We start from the raw sequence: 22,390 nt of genomic DNA on the forward strand, positions 1-22,390 counted from the left end.
CAGAAGCATCGCAAGCACGTTGCCGATCCCACCCCGAATTCCCCACATGAGCTCTGACCACTCTACACTACAAGAACTACTGTGAACACTACTTAAGGACAGTTTTTTAGCTGTGATCTTCTGTAAGGTCGAGGTACTTCCCCGAGCGGGCTGCTGCTGATTTTGAGAAGGATATTTCACGCTATGTCCTAACTTATATAGTGCACCTGTGATTCGGCCCAGGCGTGACGAACGAACACACCAGAGGTGGCCAGTACGAGTCTTTGAATCTGTCTTTAAATGATTTCTCCTGTGTCGACATATAAGAGAGTGAAATAAAATCTGGCACACGTAACACAAACAAACGTCCAGATCACGACAAACACACATATGGACTAAACAAACAATTGTCATGGGAGATACGAAAGACCTATACGCGAAACAAGAACCTTTTACATATTTACGACTCACTTTATTTATTTCATTTTATTTGTGAAGGAAAAATATCACGTCTTGATTCTTGATTCTTTTTATTCGATCCTATTTTGATTTATAATTAATAATCATTACATAGTATAAAACAAAGTCGCTTCCCGCTGTCCATATACTTAGATCTTTAAAACTTCGCAACGGATTTTGATGCGGTTTTCTTTAGTAAATAGAGTGATTCCAGAGGAAGGTTTATATGTATAATACATGCATAGTAAATAGTAGATGAATATTGATAGTTTTTGCAACCGTGCGAAGCTGAGGCGGGTCGCTAGTAATAAATATGTATAAAAATAATTTGACTGTCCTAGTAAAGTTATAAAACATTATTGTTCCTACCTTTGTAATAACTTACTAAAATGATAACGAAAGCTGAACTCAAATGATTATTAATAGATACAAACTTCAATGCCATACAAGAACGTTCACTTTACAAGAATATATTTTTAAAACTGAGTAGGGTTGTGCATCTTGACAAAATATACAGACTAACAAATTGTTTTTAAAGCATCACTTTTACGGTTATTTTTCTAGTATTAACATTAATAGTACAGAATTTATTAAAATCCTTTTATTTTTAGTGTCACCAACACTATTTTTTTTTACGCACGGCGTACAAGCATACGGCTCACCTGATGGTAAGCGACTTCAAGTCCACCTTTGCCATCAACTATACATGTAATTTTCTGTATATTCTGTTTTTAAGTGCAATAAACTATATACCTAAGGTGAGGTACTTCCCCAGTCGGGCTGCTCCATATTTTGAGCAGGAAATGTTCTGCTGTGCTCTACCTAAGTTAAATTAATATTATCAAGAGAATATATTTATTACTATATTTGTAATCAAAAAACACAAAACTATTGAACCAATTATAGCAGTCCTTTTACGATCAGAAAGCTACGTTATCCAGACGCAATATATATCTAAAAACCTGACGCTACAATTACACCACAAGATATTAGATCACAGCCGAATAATACTGCAATTTACAATGCATACTACATCAAGTAGTGTTGTGGTCTTGTGGTGAGTACGGTGACCAGATCTGTTGAGGGGTGGAGGGGTTTTTTATTATTTAATATTTCTAAGGTCGCAAGCCACATACGGCCTTCCTGATACTAAGTCCTCCCCAGAAGCTCGGGCTACCTTAAAAACATTAGGAATTCAAATCACAGTCCCGACTGTTCTAGATTTTTTGTGCTACGTCCTAACTTAAAAAGTCTCTACCTTTTAAGAGTCGGCAACGCGCTTGAGCTGCTTTTGGTGTTGCAAGCATCTATAAGCTACGATAATCGCTTACCATCAGGTGGTATGGTTGTATAAAGTTTTACCACCCTAGTCTTTTTTTAATGTCACTAGGTCGGTAAACAAGCGTACGGCTCACCTGATGGTAAGAGATTACCGTAGCTTATAGACGCCTGCAACACCAGAAGCATCGCAAGCGCGTTGCCGACTCAATCCCCAATCCCCCCAGGAGCTCTGGTCACCTTACTCACCAACAGGAACACAATACTGCTTGAAAACAGTATTATTTTGCTGTGATGTTTTGTAAGGTCGAGGTACTACCCCAGTCGGGCTGCTCCATATTTTGAGCAGGAAATTCCTGCTGTGCCCTACCTCAGTTAAAAAAGTTAGTCTTATAAATAAATCATATCTAGAGTTATATTTCGATCATAGCCAACCCTGTAATTTATATAAAAATCATTGCAGTCAAATTAAATTCGACGAAGGTCACAACAAGGCAAAAAAATATAATTACTTGTAATATAACAGATATTAATCACCAAACACATTACGAGTACATAGTAGTTGGTACATAATACACAGTAATTATATATATTAAAAGAATTTTCTAGGCTTTATTGTATGGAAAATACAAATATAAGTACATAATAATTCTACATAACATGAAGTAACGTGAGATGTAGGTAATAACAAGTAAATTTTCCTTCTTTGATATATATTATTTTACTAGCTTCTGCCGACGACTTCGTCCGCGTGGTGTGGTAAACAAATTAATATCATGTATATAAAATCACCTTCGCAAATAACGCATTATTTTAGAACAAATTTGGTTAAAAAAGGTTATAGTGAGACATTAAAAGATAGACATATGCTGTTGCGGACTTTTTTTTAGAACTTTTTAAGTTCAATTCTGTTATACATGACTTTTGCGAAACTGTTTACGCAGCGCACGTAGCGGAAGCTGTCAAAAGGAAAAAAAAAACCGATTCTGAAACATTCTTCATTATTGCCCCGCTCCTATTGGTCTTAACGTGATAATATAAAGCGTATAGTCCTCGATAAATTGGATATTTAACACTAAAAACAATTTCAAACCGGACCAGTAGTTCCTGAGTTTGGCGCACTCAAGCAAACAAACAAACTCTTCAGCTTTATAACATTAGTATAGATGATTTATCTAGATATATAAAAATCAATCGCCGATATGTATGTACGAGCAAAACTTTCAAACGATTTGAACCAAATTGGATGGTTATTTTTTTTCGACAAGGTTTGTATAATCTATATATAAATACGTGAAGCAAAAACTTTGTACACTTTTTTACGAAAATTGCACGGACGGAGGAGTTTGAAATTTTGTACACTAGTTTATATAGAGTAGGAGCGCAGCATGCTTTTTTTTTTAAATTAAGCATAAAAATATATTAAATCAATAAAATAAAAAACTACACACACTACAATGTATTTGACACACAAATACATGTATATTATTATACTCTTTTATTGATTGTCAAAGTCTGTCAAATTGAAAAATTTAAAAAAGGTTCTTTATTTTTATTATTTTTTGGTTTTCTTTAATTTAAATTTTTAATTATGGTCGAATTTCGATCTCTAGGCGACCACTAGTACAACTAAATATACAGCGGTACGAAGTTCACCGAATTGACTTACTAACTGTATTATAAATAATAAAATATCTTTAAGATACGCATACGGTCGTCGATCGTACTTATCGGTTTATCGTTTTTTTTTTTTTTTTTTGCAATTGATCAACTCTACTACTTCTTCTAGGTAAGGAATTCCTTACTAGCCGTCGATTATCTGTCCGTTAGGCCCAATCAACATTTTAGTTTTGATCTCAGTTCGCTCTCGGTCCGATCTCGATCCGGTAAAACATTTTTAAACGAGAAATATTGTTTTCATACTATCAATAACAGTCAAGTTCCGATCAAATCATACTTATGCAAAGATTCGTCTATTGTTCCTTGTTTATCGGATCGGGATCGGACCGAGAACGACCTGAGATCAGCACTATAATTTATGATCGGGCCTTAATTTTAAACGCCCTTTCTGTCGAAGATATACCGCGGCGAGTTTTTGGATTATAAGAGATTTTTTTTTACATTCTTTTCGAACTCGACTATTATTTAATAACTAATATTTAGTTTTTTTTTTTATTAGTTGTTTCTTGTGAATATATTAATCCTTATTTTAATTTGCTTTAAAAGAATGAAAATTCTGTGCCAAGGGTACGGGAAGCGCATAAAAAAGGCAAAGACCATGACAGACATTTGATGTACGAGTATACATTTTATCATTAATGATACCAATCAATATGATATTTAGTGTTATAATAACTGCTAATTAAGATGTAGTGTGATGTTTTATAGCCGTTAGACTTCGATAAACAGGCTTTTGTAACATTGGATTCACATTTGAACATCTAATTTTGAAAATAAAACGTGTGTACTTTAGACCACACGATTGAAGTAAAAATTCTTTAGCTCCTACAGTAATATACGAAACGTAACTCTCTCTCTTTCTATTTTCACTAACTTATATCTCCCTTTCAACTTCGGTTCGCCTCGCCCGATCGGACTTTTCGTAACGCTCTCATCTCTGTCTCGTCTCATCAAAGAAGTTTCACTTCAATAGTGCACTTAAAAAAATTCATTAATCTTCGCAATCTTGAAAAAGTTTCACGGCTTTTAATCTTTATTAACCAGACTTTTTTAACATATCCATTTTTATATTTAATCATATTGAATATTGAAATTAATTTATTAAAAAAAATCTCATATTATAAAACTTCTCAGTTTTGTCTAATATTACTAAAGATTTACACTATCAGTAACATTCATAAAAAAATATTTGTATGTTTTGTAAAAAAAATCTTGAATATGCATGTAATTAATAAGTTTACTATATTCATTATCTCCAAGATTTTATTTATAATATTACATTACATTTATTATAATAAAACAATCTTGACATTTATAAAATATTGTACCAAGGATGTTGATATTACAAAGAGAAAGTTTATTGAATGAATGTGCTGTGGTAGGATAATTATTATGGCTTATACATGATTGCGTGTGTGATAATTTTTATGGCTTTGACTAATTTTTGTAACTCTTTCTGTATTTCTTAGCTATATCTGACTACATAGATACATTTTTGTTACATAATTCTTACTAACATCTAATATTACAGACAGAACCTATTTTTTTTTTAAATATAAAATCACAACATTGTTATAATATTATCACAGTAAAACCACAAACAATTATAAGTCTTCCTATATGGTATATCATGCGTTCTTTATTTTATGCATCTTGTGTGTATCTTAGTAGATAACATACTATTTATATATTATTATATAAGTCTGTAAGTGTGTTAACTATTTTAATCATTTAAAAAACATACTCAGATTACTCGGGCTTCGGGCGTATGGGTACTGATTTATGGGTGTTTTTTTTTTTTAAATTTATTTATGTATGTTCATGGTATTGTTCTCTGTACCTGTCAACTCTGGCTTGACCAACTTTTATATTATATCTATGTTTATTATTTGAGGAATGTTTTTTTTTTCATATATTTGTGTATTTGTTTAGTTTAGACCTACAATCATGTGTTATTTTATCAGTTGTCTATTATTTCAAATTAAAAAAAAAAATGATTTCAGTTTCAATTATACATAATATATCTGTTTCAAAATTATTCTTTACTCCTATGGTATTCATGATCTTAAAAAATTACCATCAAAACACAGAGTTATCTTAGAATCAAATATTTAAGTTATTTATTAGCACTTGCATGATAGACAGAGTTTAACATATTTTTATAGTGTTTAGATAATTGTGATAATAAGGTGTGATATATATAATTTTGTGTTATTTCATATTAAAATTTAGACAAATATTCTAAAATTATATGTATTTTGTATTTCATTTTAACCAGAAACTACTGAAACAATTGGAACAATTCTTTTACAGTTAAAAAACTACATTATTGTAAGATAATAAAGGCTATATTACATCACGCCCCCACATCAAGTAACGTAATATTAAGCAAAAAATAAGAACTCGAAAGAAACCGCGAAAAATATCTAGTGTAGTATAATTTACGTGGTTATTATTCAAATATTTGTAGACAATTCTAACATATTAGAGTTTTAAGATATTTATAGTGTTAAACAGTCGATGTTCCATGTTTGGTAAATACGATAGTTCTTAGAAGCGACGTCAACCGGGTTTCCAGTAAGATGGAAACTATAACTAATCATTAAAAAATATACACATAAATGAGATACAATTAATCGAGATTGAATTCAAAGCATTATTGTAATCATTTATACACATAATTAATTTATTAAATATAAGAAACTCGATGTATCAATCCAGCAACGTGTATATTGATTTTAAGCAGTTTTCATAACTTAGACATGTCATGCAATTATAAGGTTTCATTAATTAAAAACCTACTTAGTTAATATTTTCAGTAATAAAACTAGCAAAATTACTTACCTCTTCATCAACGTTGATGCTGTAACATGAAAATTTTCACTGTGTTACTTCTATTCAATCTGTACTAGTGATTATTCGTGCACTTATTTATTAAATAAGATCAAAAGATTATCTAGAATTAAGTAGAGAATGTACGAGAACAAGTAATTAGTGAGTTGACCTTTCTGCACTGTTCGATTTAATTTTTCTTTTTAAGCAGTTCACGCGACACACTACCGCCTGCAACTTGTAAATATTCGAACCTATTTAGTTCATTCGATTTCCGATGAGCGAAATGAAAATGGCGCTAGTGTCGCAATTTGACATTTAACATTTTCGTTTAAAAATATGAGTTCACGCCGTTTTTGGCATGAACTTATAGAGGAGGCCTATATCCAGCAGTGTACTGCGATAGGCTGAAATGGTGATGGTGATGATGCTGATGATGTTTAAAAATATTATTTGATATATTTTTGAACCGAATTTACACATTAGTTAGGACTATAGTATATTTTATTAATGTAAGATGTAATTATATTTAAACCCTAACTTTAAATAAATATATTATTCTTTTTAAATAATTACCGTCATGTTTGACAAAATAATAAATATATTGTTAATTCATAAGTTTTTCTGCAATATTATCTTACTTTGGTATCAAATTGGAAGTAATACATGATTTATTATATTTTCAATAACCCATCTATCAACAATAATTGACCTTTAATCTTTGTTATTACATAGTATAATTGTTGAACATATGTATAATTGTATAATATAGCTGGAATCGTCTTAATAAACTTTTATTTCTAATTTTTTTTACTACGTCACGTTAAAAAGGCGCAAAAAATCGCGTCGTTTCAAATTACACCTTTTAAAAATTTGAATACCCAAAGGTTATCTGGAAGAGATTGCTCTTTCAGCGATAAGACCGCCTTTTGTACATAATTTCATTTTAGGGTTTTTTTTGTTGTTTCTTTTAATGGTGAACAATAAAGAGTGCTATTATTATAATTTACAGTGAAAATTCGAACAGAATTTATGGGCGCGTGCCACCTAAACCCTGTGCTGCAATGATGTCATGATGATGCTGCAATGATGATGTGTAATGCTGTCGATCACGAACGCTGAAGCCTGAAATTGCGGTTCCACTAAAGTAAAAAATTCCGCGGGCGTTGTACTTGTAGGCGAATTTTATAAAAGGAACGCATATTTGGGCGTTGTCAGGTGTCAGCTGTGTGCTTGCAATATGACGAGTGGCGGCATGGTGAAGACATGCAGCTGTGGAGGTTGCGAGTGAATATTTCGCATGGATTGGAGTAAAACTTAATTTAACATGGATGGAAATTGGACGATCTTCTAAATTCCGTTAATGTCTACTTTTCTTAAATGTTTTTGACGTCAGTTTTTTTTTAATTTACTTTTTATAATTTAGTTTCTGACAATAATTTCTGAATTTAATCTCGAATATTCATTACTATATGCTAAATGGACAATTTTTAATTTGACTTATTTCGATGTTGACTATATTCTTAGTAAGGATTAAGGACACCAAAAAAAGTAAAAAGTAGCCAGTTATCTAGATAGATGTTTACTTTATTAATTTTGTGTTTGTAGTTGTACTATTTATTGGTGTTGAGTTATAAATAAATTCCCGGAAATTTATCGTTGCGTTTTGCAGTATCGAATGAGAGATAACATTTACAACTAGACATTGACAGTTGTTTTTTTTTTAAATTGCTGGCACGTTTGAATGAAATCCAACTTTGACCCACCTATATTTTGTAAGCGACGTGGTCGTGAGCAGTGGCGCCATCTATGACATCAAGCGATCGCTTGCGACAACGGACGATCACGGGCGTTATGGTGGAACGACAGAATGGGCGCCGCGGACGTTGATAGACAAGTTATTTTACTCTTTCAGTGGAACGTAGCCTATATGTTATCAAAAAGTGTCAAAATGACGTATGGTTCGTTTGGCGTAATTGACATTTTATAGGGCGCGTACAATTTTGTTTTTGTAGCAGTAAAGAAAGTAAATATATACCAAAACTGTTTATCAAATATTGAAAATTGAAATACCATTGCCATGGCAACTCTGCGTAATGCTCGTCTGATGCGTGAAATCAAGAATCTTGAAACAAAACCACCTTGGGGTGTTAAATGCAGTCAGGATGAGGAAGAATCTTTTAATGTCCTCCACATTAAAATGTTAGGACCAAAAGGCTCTCCTTACGAAAGAGGAAGTTTTGACCTCATTATAAATGTTCCTGAGAGATATCCCTTCGAACCACCACAAGTTAAGTTCGTTACTCCTGTGTACCACCCTAATATTGACAAAGGTAAACTTTGATGCGTTCTACTGTTAAATTTATCATTAATTTGATAAAGGTGATTAAAAAATACTACACTACTCATACATCATTCGCTATTTTTTGGTATCTTGTATCTTTAGTTTATATTTTATAAATAGTCTTAAACAATCTAGATAAAATTGCAACTTGTGAGAAAATGTTGTAATGAGTATCATAGTTTAGGAGTTAATATTCAAAAGTGATCATCTTCAAATTGAATTTTTTTTGAACTACATTTATTATTCTTCAATTGACTATCCAGAGTAAATAAATTACTCAAAAAGTTAATAATCTATTTTCAATTGCTTATTAATAAATGTTTTATTAAAACTCATTTCAGGTGGTAGAATATGCATGAATATGTTAAAAATGCCACCAAAAGGATCCTGGCTGCCGACAATTACAATTGAAACACTCATCATATCTATTCAAAGCCTCCTTGCAAACCCGAACACCGATGATCCACTCATGATGGAGTTGGCTTTAGAGTACAAATTTGATCGTTCGGGTTTTCTAGAAAATGCCAGAAACCATACAAAAAAGTATGCAGTGTAATCAGTTGGTTGATCTTGTTACAAAAAAGTTTGTAAATATAATATTTTACGTGAACTAAGAATGTTAATTTTAAGATATTTAATAATAACTTTTCCTATCAGTCTTACATGAGGAAGACCCAATTTTTGGCTATTCCTTTTTGCATGTTATAATAAAGCCTACGTTATCACTGAGTAGTACTGATGTGGTATTATTGTGGTGAAAAGTTTTTAAAATCAGTTTAATAGTTTTAAATTTTATAAACCACAAAAAATCTAATAGTTTTATCTTTATAATATTAGTACTGGTTATAATAAGTAAATACTTCATCTCCGATGAGTTCTGAATGTGGCATTATTGAAATGCCAACTTCAGTACACAACTTCAGTACAGAACGTGGAATGTGTCCAAAATGAACATATCTGAAATGATATGCTGATAATAACCCAAAATGTTAAAAGAGTTTGTAATTCAATTTTGCTATATGCTCTCTTAGAACTGGCAAACTTTTTAATTTTCTATAGAATATTTTTTATGGAACATGTGTGATGTTCCTTCGCGTAAATACAGATATAAAAACAAAATTGGCATTATGCACAGTTACATGTCCAATACTTTTTGTGTCTATACCAACATTTTTTCTTTCTCGTAGTATTTTATTTTTCAGTTGCATTTGGTGCTTTGTGCTTTTATGTAAATAAAACAATTTTTGTAGTTTCCTATAAAACATAAAATCTTATCTTTCATCATCTATTACAACAATAGCTACTTAAAGATTTGCAAGTATTTGTTACAAATCATTTTCTTTTTCTATTTATTTTTTTAGGTTTTTTTCAATTTTTTTTTTTTTTTTTTTTTATAAAAGTTGTATCCGGTTGTTTTCGTTTTGTCGAATTTTAAAAATAAAAAAAGGTTCAAGTTAATATTTTTGTATAAATATAATATTAAATTGTAAGTCTGGCTTGATACTCATAGGAATAATGAATGTGATAAATTTTACTTTTTTAGCAAAAACAATTGTTTTTCCGAACTCATTTTACATTTTATCTTCGAAATGGCTAGATCAATTTATAATAATATTTTTGTGCATATTTGGTAGGTATGAAAATATGTCGTATATTTCAAACTGCCTAGTGCTTAGGGTTTATTTGTCGAGATAAACTCCATAATCACCTAATTTTTTCTTGGTAAACTTCACATGTTTAAACGCTTTGCAAGACAAGACATCACTTGGGTCAACTTGTAACATAATAGTTTTAAATATCAACAAAATAAAGTTTAAGACTATAAGGTTAGCTTACAATTAAAGAAGCACATATAATATAACTTGGTTTAAAATTACACAAGTTTTATGAAATGTTATGATTCATATTATTTTTTGAGACTTTTTTACGTCTTTACTGTCAGAAAAGTCAAAGTTATAGTATATAAGAAAAAAAAAAAAAACGGTATTTTTACAAAAAAAGTGGATGTACAAAGTTTGTTAGTTAATTTTGAATAATAAAGAGACAGACATACACAGTATATTTTGTTTCATAGTTCTATTTTATTTAGATATTTAAGGGAGATATATACGAGTTTTGTATTTATGTATGTAGCTATACTCATTGTTAAATAAGTTGTTTTATGATATATAACATGATTTTAAGGATAAATACCAGAAAAAGGAAGAGAGGGAGAAAGGAAGAGATGTGGTATTTTTGTATTAAATTATTTAAGAAAAGTGAAATGTTTTTTCTTTCTTTAATTTAATTATGACGAGCGTAGTGAGTAATTTAGCAACTGACTTTTTGTCAAGTAGGTTCTCAATTACTGTTCTTTTTTTAAGTGAAACTTCTTTAGAATCGTGATTTGAAACTCGATGAAACGAAAATGCGTAACGATAAAGAAACACAAATGTATATGAAACAATGAAATAGAATAAATTACTGCTAACGTTCAATCGGCGCGTTTTGCATGGCGCTTACGACCTTTTTCACGAGACGGTGACCATCGTCGATAGAGGAAATCGCAACGGCGACTTTCAGAAGTTTCACTTCTGTTGTGTGTGAATTGCACACTTCATATTACTGTGTGGATCGATTTTGATGGTTTTTGAAATGGTACTGGTACTAGTTATTTGGTCCGTTTCAAATTTAATTGAGATCTGACGAGTACTTTTCGAGATATCCCTAATTGACCAATTCACTGACTACATCATATTCATATTACTTGTCCATGTAATTGAAGTTTTTATTCGTTTGTAAGCCACTTACTTCAGTTAAAGAAAAATAAAAGATTCATTTTATTAATATATGTATTAATTTATTAATAATCTTTTATGTTACATAAATCAAGAATAAATTAATTTCATAATTGTTTAGAGATCTATTACTGGTTCATTACCAATGTATGTACATGTTTATAATATGTATAACTAAAATCACATGAAAAATATAAGATAAAATAAATAAAATTATTTATTTTTACCATTATCTGTACATAAATGATATGAAAAAAAAAATTAAAATAAAGTTAGTTTTCTTTTAGAATAGAAAATTTAAAACATAAAATAAAAACAAATTTTCTTAAGTATTTATCCGTCTTTTTAAAAATTTATTAAAATAATCCAAAATGATGCCTAGAGATGTTTTGCTTTACAATTATATTCCCGAATATTTTAAAATAGTATAACCTCATGGATGTCATTGAAACCTATTTGATTTTGATGCATTAAGACTGTCTCGGCAAATGCAGGATAGTGTCATTCTGATAGATGATCTGTCTTAGATTGGTAGATTCTGAATAAGCATTAGGGATGGCTAAGCAAAGCCAATATATTTATAACTACTAGTAGGGCACAGCAGGAAATTTCCTGCTCAAAATATGGAGCAGGCCGACTGGGGTAGTACCTCGACCTTACAGAAAATCACAGCTACATAATACTGCTTTCATGCAGTGTTGTGTTCCTTTAGGAGTAAGGTGACCAGAACTCCTGGGGGGATTGGGGATAGGGTCGGTGTTGCTTGGGTTCTGCTGTTGCAGACGTCTATAGGCTATGGTAATCGCTTACCACCAGGAGAGCCGTACGCTTGTTTGCCAATCTAGTTATATATATTTAAAAAAAACTATAAATATAATATATTGTAAATTACACATCTATGATGTCATTGTCAAAAGCTAAATTGTAATAAATAGACATTTTAGACAACTTTCATATTCTGGAACTATAATCTCTCTTTTATCTAATGTTAATTGAAATTATCATAATAATTATAACCAAACATAACTAAAAACTCTTTCATCTCAACCAGTGTCTGTACTACTCTCATCACCGGAACTAGCGCTTTCAGTCTCCGAAGAACTGCTACTCTTCACCTTTCTAGGTCTAGACGTTTCACCTTCATTGCAATTAATATCTATGGCTGGTTTAACCTTCTTTCTAGATTTTTTGTCATCAACGCTCGCTGGCTTTAAAGTTTCTGTCGATACTGTTGCAACCATTTTAGATTCTATTTTAGTTTCCGTTTTGAAGTCTCCCTCTTCTTCGATTGGTTTTTTACTATCTGCCGCTGCGTCAACTGCACTTTTATATGCGTCTGGGTATTGTGTACTGGAATTTTCGAAAACATTGTATATTAATAATTATTCATTCTTATGATTAAATACATTTAAATAGTGTTTTCAAAATGCGAGCATATCATTGTATTGTAAGAATTTAGTTTTTAATGTTTAGATGTTATTATTATTTTATTTATTTCATTCAAAATAAGGAACTTTTTGACCCTAAACTAACTAACTACTAAACTAAATTAATAATATCCTGTGCTTCCTGTGATGAGTGATATAAGTCGAGTTATATATACCCTTTTTGTAATTTTAATGTGCTATCAGGAAAAGTAACAAATTTTTTGATCTAATTCAGGTTTTTTTTTGCAGTGATATAACTATTAGAAAATTCGTGAAAATAGATATTTGTCAAGTCGTGAAGTAATGAGTCTCTGGAATCATTCAACAGTAATTTTGATGCTTTGTGATTTAAGCTAAATTGTATTGAATTTCACAATTAACTTTAAGTACATTTTTCATTGAATGTGTAGTCTAAAACTTTTATAATCTCCTAAAATTCAAGGTGAATTCAATTAATATTAAAAATTATACCTTAATTTAGTTTTTATAGCTCTGATCTTTTTGAAAATAAACTCCAAATCTTTCTTCATATCCAGCAGCAATTGAGTGTGCTTCTTAAACTCAACAGAAGCCGCGCGAAGACGACTTGCAGATAATTGGTTGCAATTCGTAAGCATTTCTGTTGTCTTTTCAAAGCGTTGTAGCCTGAAACGTTATGGACACAACTTACTATATTTATGTAAAATATAGTTGCTTAAAAACAAATTAACTTTTGATGGTTGAAAGATTGCACTACTTATAAAATTGCAAATGAATTTGATTTTTATTATTGTTTCGAATATTTTTGTATTACTTGTGGATACATATTTTCGGTTGTCTGGAAGAGGAAGAATTCGAGGTGTAGGTTTTAAGGTAAATATGCTGTATCAACATTATGGTGATCAATTCTAGTAGGCATTAAAAGCAAAAATGGGAAATTGATTACTTAAAAGTATAAAAATATAGAACATACATAGTTTTTTGCGCTCTTATTATCATTTCCACGTCCGTCTGATCAACCATTCCAGCTAAACCTTGCACGAACACCTCTGGAGCAGAGTAGTTTTGAAAGCATTCGATTGAAAAATCGCTTTCAGGTGTATCGTTTGCAGTTGCCATTTTGTTTTAATTTTTAATACAAGTATTGAAAGGTATTTTGATTTCAGTGTATACAAAGTTAATGAAAACAAATTGTATTTTACTATGTCAATAAGACTTTCATAAAAATAAAACGAACAAACGTCAATATTTCATAAAGTAGGTACGGTCAAGTGTCACTGTAATTTAACATTTTGTAATTCGTTCAAAATTGCTCTCTGGGTTCTGGCAAATATTATTAATTTACCAAAAATTGTATCTAAACATAATTAAAGCAAAGTTCTAAAGTGTTTATATCGAATTTCTAGATATTCATTTATATAAGAAATTGTATAATGCAATAATTATTTATTTAGTATTATAATATTATTTATTTAATATTAAGCAATTATAATTATTTATTTAATATCAAGCAATTTTCACACAAATGAAAATAATTAAGAACTAAATTGACCTAATCCGTGAACATCAAGTTCAAATGGAACACCGTATTGTTGAACGGTAACGTCCTGACTTCTGCGCGATGATGATTTAGGCGCAGGTTTTAAATTTTTCTTCAACAATCTTTGTCTCTGTTGATTAGTTAAAGGCAGAACACTTTTTCTCTTTCTAAGATCTTTTTTATACTGTAATAGGCTGTTGTAATGCCATCTTGGTACGTATATATTATCGTTGTTCTCTAAATGCGGATAAATTCTCGAACCACTCTTTTCTCCAAAAATTATTTCAACAATTTGAGATTTCAAGTCGTCTTCTCGGACTCGACCTAGCTTATATTTAATTTTTAAGGATTTTAGCAGTTGTTTTTGTGTTGGCTGTAAATGTTTTAAGGGTATAGGTACGTCGTTTTGTAGGTAGTTCATTATTTGTTGTATTACATCGTTTCTGGCAATTTCGTAGTGACTTACGAACTCGTCAGGTGTCGGAGCTTTTAAGCCTTTTCCAGGAGTTTCTTTTAAGTCTAAAATATTAGACTCTTGAGGATACTTCTTCTCATTTGTCTCATCAAGATGTAAAGATTTTGTAATATCTTCTAATTTCGTTCTGTCATGTTTTTCTAAGTTTTCTGCGTCTAAAACTACAATATCAATTTTATCATCTCGACTAAAATCTTTTTTATCATCATAGTCATTTCTGTATCTGTTGTATTCGCATCTATCTCCATCGCAACGTAAATCAAGTATATCTTCTTTATCTGCTACGTTGCTATTTTCACTAGATTTCATGTTATCTCTTGCTATCTGTTTATTTATTTCATTGATGATTTCATCAATTTCATTGCTTGCATCATCAGCTCTCTCCTTATCATCACCACATCTAGTTCCTGTGCAACCGCATCTGCCAATTGAATCACACTTATCAGACTCCATTCTGAGAAAATCACCGGAGTTGTGTTTTTTTGGTTTCATAAATAAGTTCATAGTTTGTATGTTCATAAGATTGGGTCTGCTCGGTTCGTGATGGCTTTTATATTGATGCTTGTGATGCCGTGGGGTATTCAACTTTTGTATATATTCCAAATCTCTACCCAATGCGTCTTGAGAATGTATTTCTTTTAGCAACCTTTCTAGATCAAGGTAAGTATTTTTGCAAGCACATATTCCGAAAATAGTGCCCACTATTACAACAGCCAATAAATTTCGGGGCATGGTTTCGATTTTGACAACACAGTTATTAAAATACGATAATATCGTCTTAGTAAAGTTAATATGAATACATAATTAATTACTTTAGATAGACTACAATCAAAGAATGTTAAATGAAGTGTGTAATTGGATGGATATTGAATTTAAAAAACGCAAGCAAGCGTAAGAATTCTTTATGTCTCTGACGTAGATGAAACATTAATTTTATGTCTTCAGTATTTATCCTATGATGCCTTTAACGAAAACGGAACCTTTTAGAGAAAATTGAAAATATTTTCAAGTACACTCAGTTACACTTTAATGCCTAAACCACTGAGTGAATTTTGATGAAACGGTGTTATTTTTTCGATATTAATTTACTATAACAAAATTAAGTATTCATTCAATTGATATTTCTTAATATAACAATTGTATTTGTATGTTAAATATTATATGCTGCATAGTCATTATTTTAAACTGTAGTGTTTATTTTCTGGTTTCATAGAGAATTTTTAACTGAGGTAGGGCACAGCAGGAAATTTCTTACTAATAAAAATAGGTAAAAAAACTTTTTAAGTTAAACGGTTTTATGTTAAACATACATTGCAATGTTTAAGATAAATGTACTAAAAACCAAAAAATAATAAAATAGATACAGTCGTGGGAATTATAAACATATGCATAGACTAGACTAAAATAAAACCGTGGGGCACGTCAATTGTCTACAATCGTTGATTAAAATGTTTGTTTTGTAATGTTACACTATAATTAGGCAGTTGTTCAACCGACAACGATGGACGTGTGATAAGTAGGGCTAGAATGTGGAAACAAGCTAGCAAGCTCGATTATAAGCGAGTTTTAGGGTTTCATAGTGGTGAGCGAGTAGTACTTTTATCATATGTTTTGTCGATTTAAGACAAACTACGAGCAGTGAAACGATTCCTCGCCAGCCAGCAGTGTGAATGTCCAACGATAAACTAGTTGAAACATCTCTTTTATTTACATGGAGTGTATAACTATTGCAATTTCCATGAGCAAGAAAATAGTAAGTAATTTCCTCACCGTCTGCGGGCCAACTGCCTATTTTAACGACGAATTAAACGATTCTTCTATCGCACATTAAGTCGATAATTTGTAGACAATTGACGTGCCCCACGGTTTTATTTTAGTCTAGTCTATGCATATGTTTATAATTCCCACGACTGTATCTATTTTATTATTTTTTGGTTTTTAGTACATTTATCTTAAACATTGCAATGTATGTTTAACATAAAACCGTTTAACTTAAAAAGTTTTTTTACCTATTTTTATTTTCTAGTTTTTAGTTTTTATTTCGCATTCTGTTTAATTCATTTAGTGCTTCATTATTGCAAGGCCCATCTTAAATATTGAGGTTGTATAGTGCACTGTATTCTTCTTGTCAAGCCCTTTTATTTGATACCCATATTGGTGGGATTGATAAAAAATTGTTATCAGACATTTGGTAGCGGCGGCCAGCTTAGATTTCAATTTTGCATAGTAAATTGTATTCTACTTGTTGAGACCTTTCATTTGATACCCATGTTGATGGGATTGATAAAACCTAAGTTATCCGCCATTTTGTAGAGGCCGCCATCTTGGATTTTAATTTTATATAATACATTGATTATACTGGTTGAGCACTTTCATTTGATACCCATATTGATGGGATCGATAAAACCTACGTTATCCGCCATTTTGTAGCGGCCGCCATCTTGTATTTCAATTTTTTATAGTATTGTTACGAACACACAAAGAAACTAGCGCCATCTAGCGGTAACCATCGAAACCACACAAAGACAGCGATAACATGAAATTCTCTACTCAATACTAGATGGCGTTAGAGGTACTATTGTGGAACTATATAGAAGTATAGTCTCGAAAACCGGGTACATGCGCGAACTTTCCAGAATGGTCTGGGCCTCGTCTCGGCCGATATAAATAGCCGCAGCGAGGCGAGCGAGTGCAGTTCAGTTTGAGCGATCTTCGAGGCGACTTCAAGAGTGAAAACTAGTGATCAAGAGTGGTACCAGCGAAACCTACGACATTGGCTACGACTGAGGACATTGTGAGTGCTTAGTGTTTGAACTTAGTGCTTAGTGTTTGAACCTAGTGCTTTGTGTTGGACCTAGTGCTAGTGAATAAAGTCTTGAAAAGAGTCAGCAGGTCTTTCTCTCCAAATCCTTCGAACCCTAACACGTAACAACTGGTGTCAGAAGTGGGATTTGGAGATGCCATTGACTCCGAGAGAAGACTCCAAGGGCGTCAGGACAAGGGCACAACCAGCTGCGGAGGCCACACCTACTGCGGACCAAGCTCCGCCCACTGGACCCGTCCACCTTACCGCGCCCACCAGTGATACCGTAACTTCTACAGACTCTCAAGTGGCTCTTCAATTAGGAAGTTTAATTAAATTAATGGAGCTGCAAAGGGCTGAAATTCGTGCCTTGCAAGAATCACAAGAGCAGCAAAGGGTTGAAATTCGTGGTGCTTTGCAAGAATCACAAGAGCAACAAAAGGCAGAAATTCGTGGTGCTTTGCAAGAATTACAAGAGCAACAAAAAGAGCTCCAAGAAAAAACGCTTGGGGCTGTAAAAGTTGTTAGTGACGCGGTGACCAAGCTTCGTAAAGATGTCGACGTAGTGGAAGAACGAGTTACCGGGTTAGGATTGGATCTTGAAAATGTGAAAACCGGCCTCACTGAATTACAGAAGAAAGTAGTGCGCCTTGAAACCACGGGAGCCGCGGTGTCTAGTGGAAGTACCGGAGTGGCGCAAGGACCAAGAGTGAAAGTGCCTCCATACGACGGTACTACTCCGTGGAACGCTTATCGTCAACAATTCCAGACGGTTGCTACTGCCAACGGATGGACGGAAGAGCAATGCCTGACCGCTCTTACTGTTGCGCTCAGAGGGCAAGCTTTGTCGGTTTTGGAAGCACTGCCACATACAGGAAACGGGTTCCAAGACTTGATGGAAGCACTTGAATCCCGATACGGGGATCGACATCTGGAGCACGTGTTCCGTGCCCAACTGCGTGACAGAGTTCAACGCCCAGGAGAAGGACTACAACAATGGGCATTGGAAATTGAGAAACTCGTCAGGAAGGCACACCCAGGAGCAGACACCAAGATGGTAGACACGAATATTGTTCAAGCATTTGTCGACGGAATCAAAGACCTGGAGGTCAGAGCTGCAGTGAGGCTTCGTCACCACACCTCGTTAAAGGAAGCATTGGCGCATGCTTTGGAGGTCGAGGCTGTTCGCCTTGACATACGGCAGACCCCTAAGATCCGCGAGGTCTCTGAGGAAGTCAAGGTAGTTAAGGCTCCTACGAAGAAAAGTTCTGGAGTCATGTGCTACAAGTGCGGCGAGAGGGGCCATCTTCAGCTCAACTGTCCGCAAAAGAAGACCCAGATAGCAAGGATGAAAAGGATCGAGGAACAAATAGAGGAGCTGAAGAAGCAAAGGGCTTCGCCTCCTGCCCGGGATCAGGAGTATGACTTCAAGACGAAACACCGCAGCGGAAAGTTGTGTGGGAATGCCGACGCACTCTCACGAAGGCAGTGTTCGGAAGTCAGCAAACATTGTGTTAAGCAGGATTCTAATGAAGTAACATTAAAGCTAACAAGAACAAGTCCTTTGGGTATCTGGGAGAGTGATGCTATGAGGGAAGCTCAAGAAAGAGATGACGACCTTCGGCACATCATCACATGGAAGAAACGGGGTGACGTAAAACCAATCTGGAGTGAGGTTGCACCCACTGGCGCTGTCACTAAGGCGTACTGGGCTCAATGGGACAGTCTGATACTTCAAAACGGAATACTCTACCGGAAATGGGAGAAGACTAACGGCAGAGAGTTCCACCTTCAGATAATTGTCCCAAGAACGAGAGTACCAGATGTTCTCCGTGAAATACATGTTGGCGTATCAGGAGGTCTAGGTGTCAAGAGGACGTTAACAAAAGTGCGAGAACGATTCTACTGGTTGCATTGTCGAGATGATGTACAGGATTGGTGCCGCAAATGTACTACTTGCGCTGCTGTAAAAGGACCTCAGACCAGGAGCCGTGGGAACCTGCGGTTGTATAACGTCGGTGCACCGTGGGAACGAATTGCAGTTGACGTAGCGGGGCCATTTCCTGTAACGGAATCAGGAAACAAGTATTTTATGGTCGTCATGGACTACTTCACCAAATGGCCCGAAGTGTTCGCCATACCAAACCAAGAAGCTACAACAGTCGCTTCTAAGTTAGTCGAAGAAGTGATATGTCGCTTTGGTGTACCTCTAGAAATCCATTCTGATCAGGGCAGGAACTTCGAATCGCAAGTATTCCAGGAAGTGTGCAGAATTTTGGGTATGCATAAGACGAGGACTACCGCGTACCGTCCACAGTCTGATGGAATGGTTGAGAGATTTAACCAGACCCTTGAGAGGCATTTAGCGAAATTGGTAGACGACAAACAAAAAGATTGGGACAAGTATATACCGCTCTTCCTTCTGTCGTACCGAACCGCCGAGCATGAGAGCATAAAAGCTACCCCGGCGTATGTCAATTACGGTAGAGAATTACGAATACCAGTAGACCTATTGACTGGAGGGTCACCGGAGGAACCAAATACCGTACAAGACTATGTCAGCGATTTAAGGAAAAAATTGCGCTATATACACGCCTTGGTTCGGGAAAATGGTTTACAGTCAAGTGAGAACATGAAAACCCGATACGACCGGAAATCGAACACGAGCGGCTTCAAGGAAGGGTCACTGGTGTGGCTGCATAACCCGACCCGCCGGAAAGGGAAATCTCCAAAGTTACAGACCAAGTGGGAGGGTCCATACAAAGTGGTTACCCGACTGAATGATGTGACTTACAGGATTCAAAAGCAACCAAGAGGGACATTCAAAGTGGTACACATAGACCGTCTGGCGCGTTACCATGGCAGTAACAACGATGCTCGGGACGAGCATCTCTAAGAGGGGAGTAGTGTTACGAACACACAAAGAAACTAGCGCCATCTAGCGGTAACCATCGAAACCACACAAAGACAGCGATAACATGAAATTCTCTACTCAATACTAGATGGCGTTAGAGGTACTATTGTGGAACTATATAGAAGTATAGTCTCGAAAACCGGGTACATGCGCGAACTTTCCAGAATGGTCTGGGCCTCGTCTCGGCCGATATAAATAGCCGCAGCGAGGCGAGCGAGTGCAGTTCAGTTTGAGCGATCTTCGAGGCGACTTCAAGAGTGAAAACTAGTGATCAAGAGTGGTACCAGCGAAACCTACGACATTGGCTACGACTGAGGACATTGTGAGTGCTTAGTGTTTGAACTTAGTGCTTAGTGTTTGAACCTAGTGCTTTGTGTTGGACCTAGTGCTAGTGAATAAAGTCTTGAAAAGAGTCAGCAGGTCTTTCTCTCCAAATCCTTCGAACCCTAACACGTAACAGTATATTGTATTCTGCTTGTTGAGCCCTTTCATTTGATACCCATGTTGATGGGATTGATAAAACCTACGTTATCCGCCATTTTGTAGCGGCCGCCATCTTGGATTTCAATTTTTTATAGTATATTGTATTCTGCTTGTTGAGCCCTTTCATTTGATACCCATATTGATGGGATTAATAAAACATAAATTATCCGCCATTTTGTAGCGGCGGCCATCTTGAATTTATAATGATAATGAATAAACATAATTGTATTGTCACCAAAATCCAAAGTGTATACAAAATTTCAGATTAATCGGTTGACAGGAAGAGGGTGAAATTTGAATTACTAAATTTGACCCAAGAATAAATAATAAATAAAAAATAAAACAAACGGGGTGAGCTAAATAAAACCGTTTAAAAACATGGAGCACCCTGACTGTACTGTGTGGTAGTACCTCGACCTTACAGACGACCACAGCTAAATAATATTGTTTTCAAGCGGTATTGTGTTCCTGTTAGTGACCAGAGCTCCCCTGGATTGGGAATTGGGTCGGAAACGCGCTTGCGATGCTTCTGGTGTTGCAAGCGTCTATAAGCTACGGTAATCGCTTACCATCAGGTGAGCCGTACGCTTGTTTGGTGACCTAGTTATATATAATAAAAAAAAAGGAAAAAATATGTGTAAAATAGGAAATTTATTTTATCATTTAGGAATCAGGCAAAGGTTGTAAAAACCCTTCTATCTTAACATCTAAAGGAAACGCGTAGTGCAAAAGTATTTCCCTTTCCGGATCAGCCATTACACGTCTAATTAGTTTCGTACCGTGCAGCTCATCAACTATATCTTGCAGTCTTCTAGAAGATATCTCCACATCATTTTCTCTCAAATCCTGGAAACCAGCTTCGAATTTCTTTTGATTTGTATTATAATCGTCTACATTCCCTCCTTCACTGTTCATATTATCGTGATAAGCGAAATCATCATCAAAATTCCTTCTCAAGTTTCTCATTTTCAGTATTATTGAATTAGCTGATTCGTTGACATGATCTTCAACTTTTCTTACTATTTTTTTTCTCAGTTTCTTACTACCTTTGCCAGTTTTGAGTATCTCTATCAAAGATTTCGTATCTGTGTCATCATTATTCCTTTTACTTTTATGTTCTAGGCTTTTTTCTTTCTTTTTATTTCGAGCACGTCGTCTGAACTCTCCGGATTGTGTGTCTAGTATTTCGTTCTTGTAGTGAACTTTTTGCTGTCGGAGTAATTTGGAGATGTCAAATCTGTCGTTATGGTCTCCGAAGGTCACGTCGGGTCTCAGTTCTGCTCCGAAGTATTGATATTGACAAAGTGATGGTGTGATGATTGCGAAGAGTATTAAGTACATCTATAATAATATTTATAAAAAAAAATAAAAAGATTCATGAATTTATAATTTTATACATGTTTTTAATAATTAGGCGTTA

General features: G+C 34.0%; 2 protein-coding genes across 2 annotated transcripts; one reads left to right on the plus strand and one right to left on the minus strand.

The window, feature by feature from the left end:
- The first annotated feature begins 8,141 nt into the window (after positions 1 to 8,141).
- LOC123665581 (ubiquitin-conjugating enzyme E2 T-like) lies at positions 8,142 to 10,836 on the plus strand. The gene is made up of 2 exons (XM_045599866.1): positions 8,142 to 8,561; positions 8,914 to 10,836. The coding sequence occupies exons 1-2, from the start codon at positions 8,309 to 8,311 to the stop codon at positions 9,126 to 9,128; spliced, it is 468 nt and encodes a 155-aa protein (XP_045455822.1). The 5' UTR covers positions 8,142 to 8,308; the 3' UTR covers positions 9,129 to 10,836.
- A 1,376-nt stretch (positions 10,837 to 12,212) lies between these two features.
- Positions 12,213 to 14,022, minus strand: LOC123665629 (kxDL motif-containing protein CG10681). Its single transcript, XM_045599904.1, has 3 exons — positions 13,729 to 14,022; positions 13,248 to 13,421; positions 12,213 to 12,699 (listed from the first exon to the last, which is right to left on the minus strand). The coding sequence occupies exons 1-3, from the start codon at positions 13,872 to 13,874 to the stop codon at positions 12,393 to 12,395; spliced, it is 627 nt and encodes a 208-aa protein (XP_045455860.1). The 5' UTR covers positions 13,875 to 14,022; the 3' UTR covers positions 12,213 to 12,392.
- Positions 14,023 to 22,390: the final 8,368 nt, after the last annotated feature.

The sequence above is a fragment of the Melitaea cinxia genome, chromosome 24 (genome assembly GCF_905220565.1).
Source record: "Melitaea cinxia chromosome 24, ilMelCinx1.1, whole genome shotgun sequence".
NCBI lineage: Eukaryota > Metazoa > Arthropoda > Insecta > Lepidoptera > Nymphalidae > Melitaea > Melitaea cinxia.

Coding starts and splice junctions, on each gene's coding strand:
- LOC123665581 (XM_045599866.1), top strand. CDS start 8,309: ATGGCAACTCTGCGTAATGCTCGTCTGATGCGTGAAATCAAGAATCTT. Junction 8,562..8,913: donor CCACCCTAATATTGACAAAG/GTAAACTTTGAT, acceptor AACTCATTTCAG/GTGGTAGAATATGCATGAAT.
- LOC123665629 (XM_045599904.1), bottom strand. CDS start 13,874: ATGGCAACTGCAAACGATACACCTGAAAGCGATTTTTCAATCGAATGC. Junction 13,422..13,728: donor ATAAGAGCGCAAAAAACTAT/GTATGTTCTATA, acceptor ATAACGTTTCAG/GCTACAACGCTTTGAAAAGA. Junction 12,700..13,247: donor GCTATAAAAACTAAATTAAG/GTATAATTTTTA, acceptor CGAAAATTCCAG/TACACAATACCCAGACGCAT.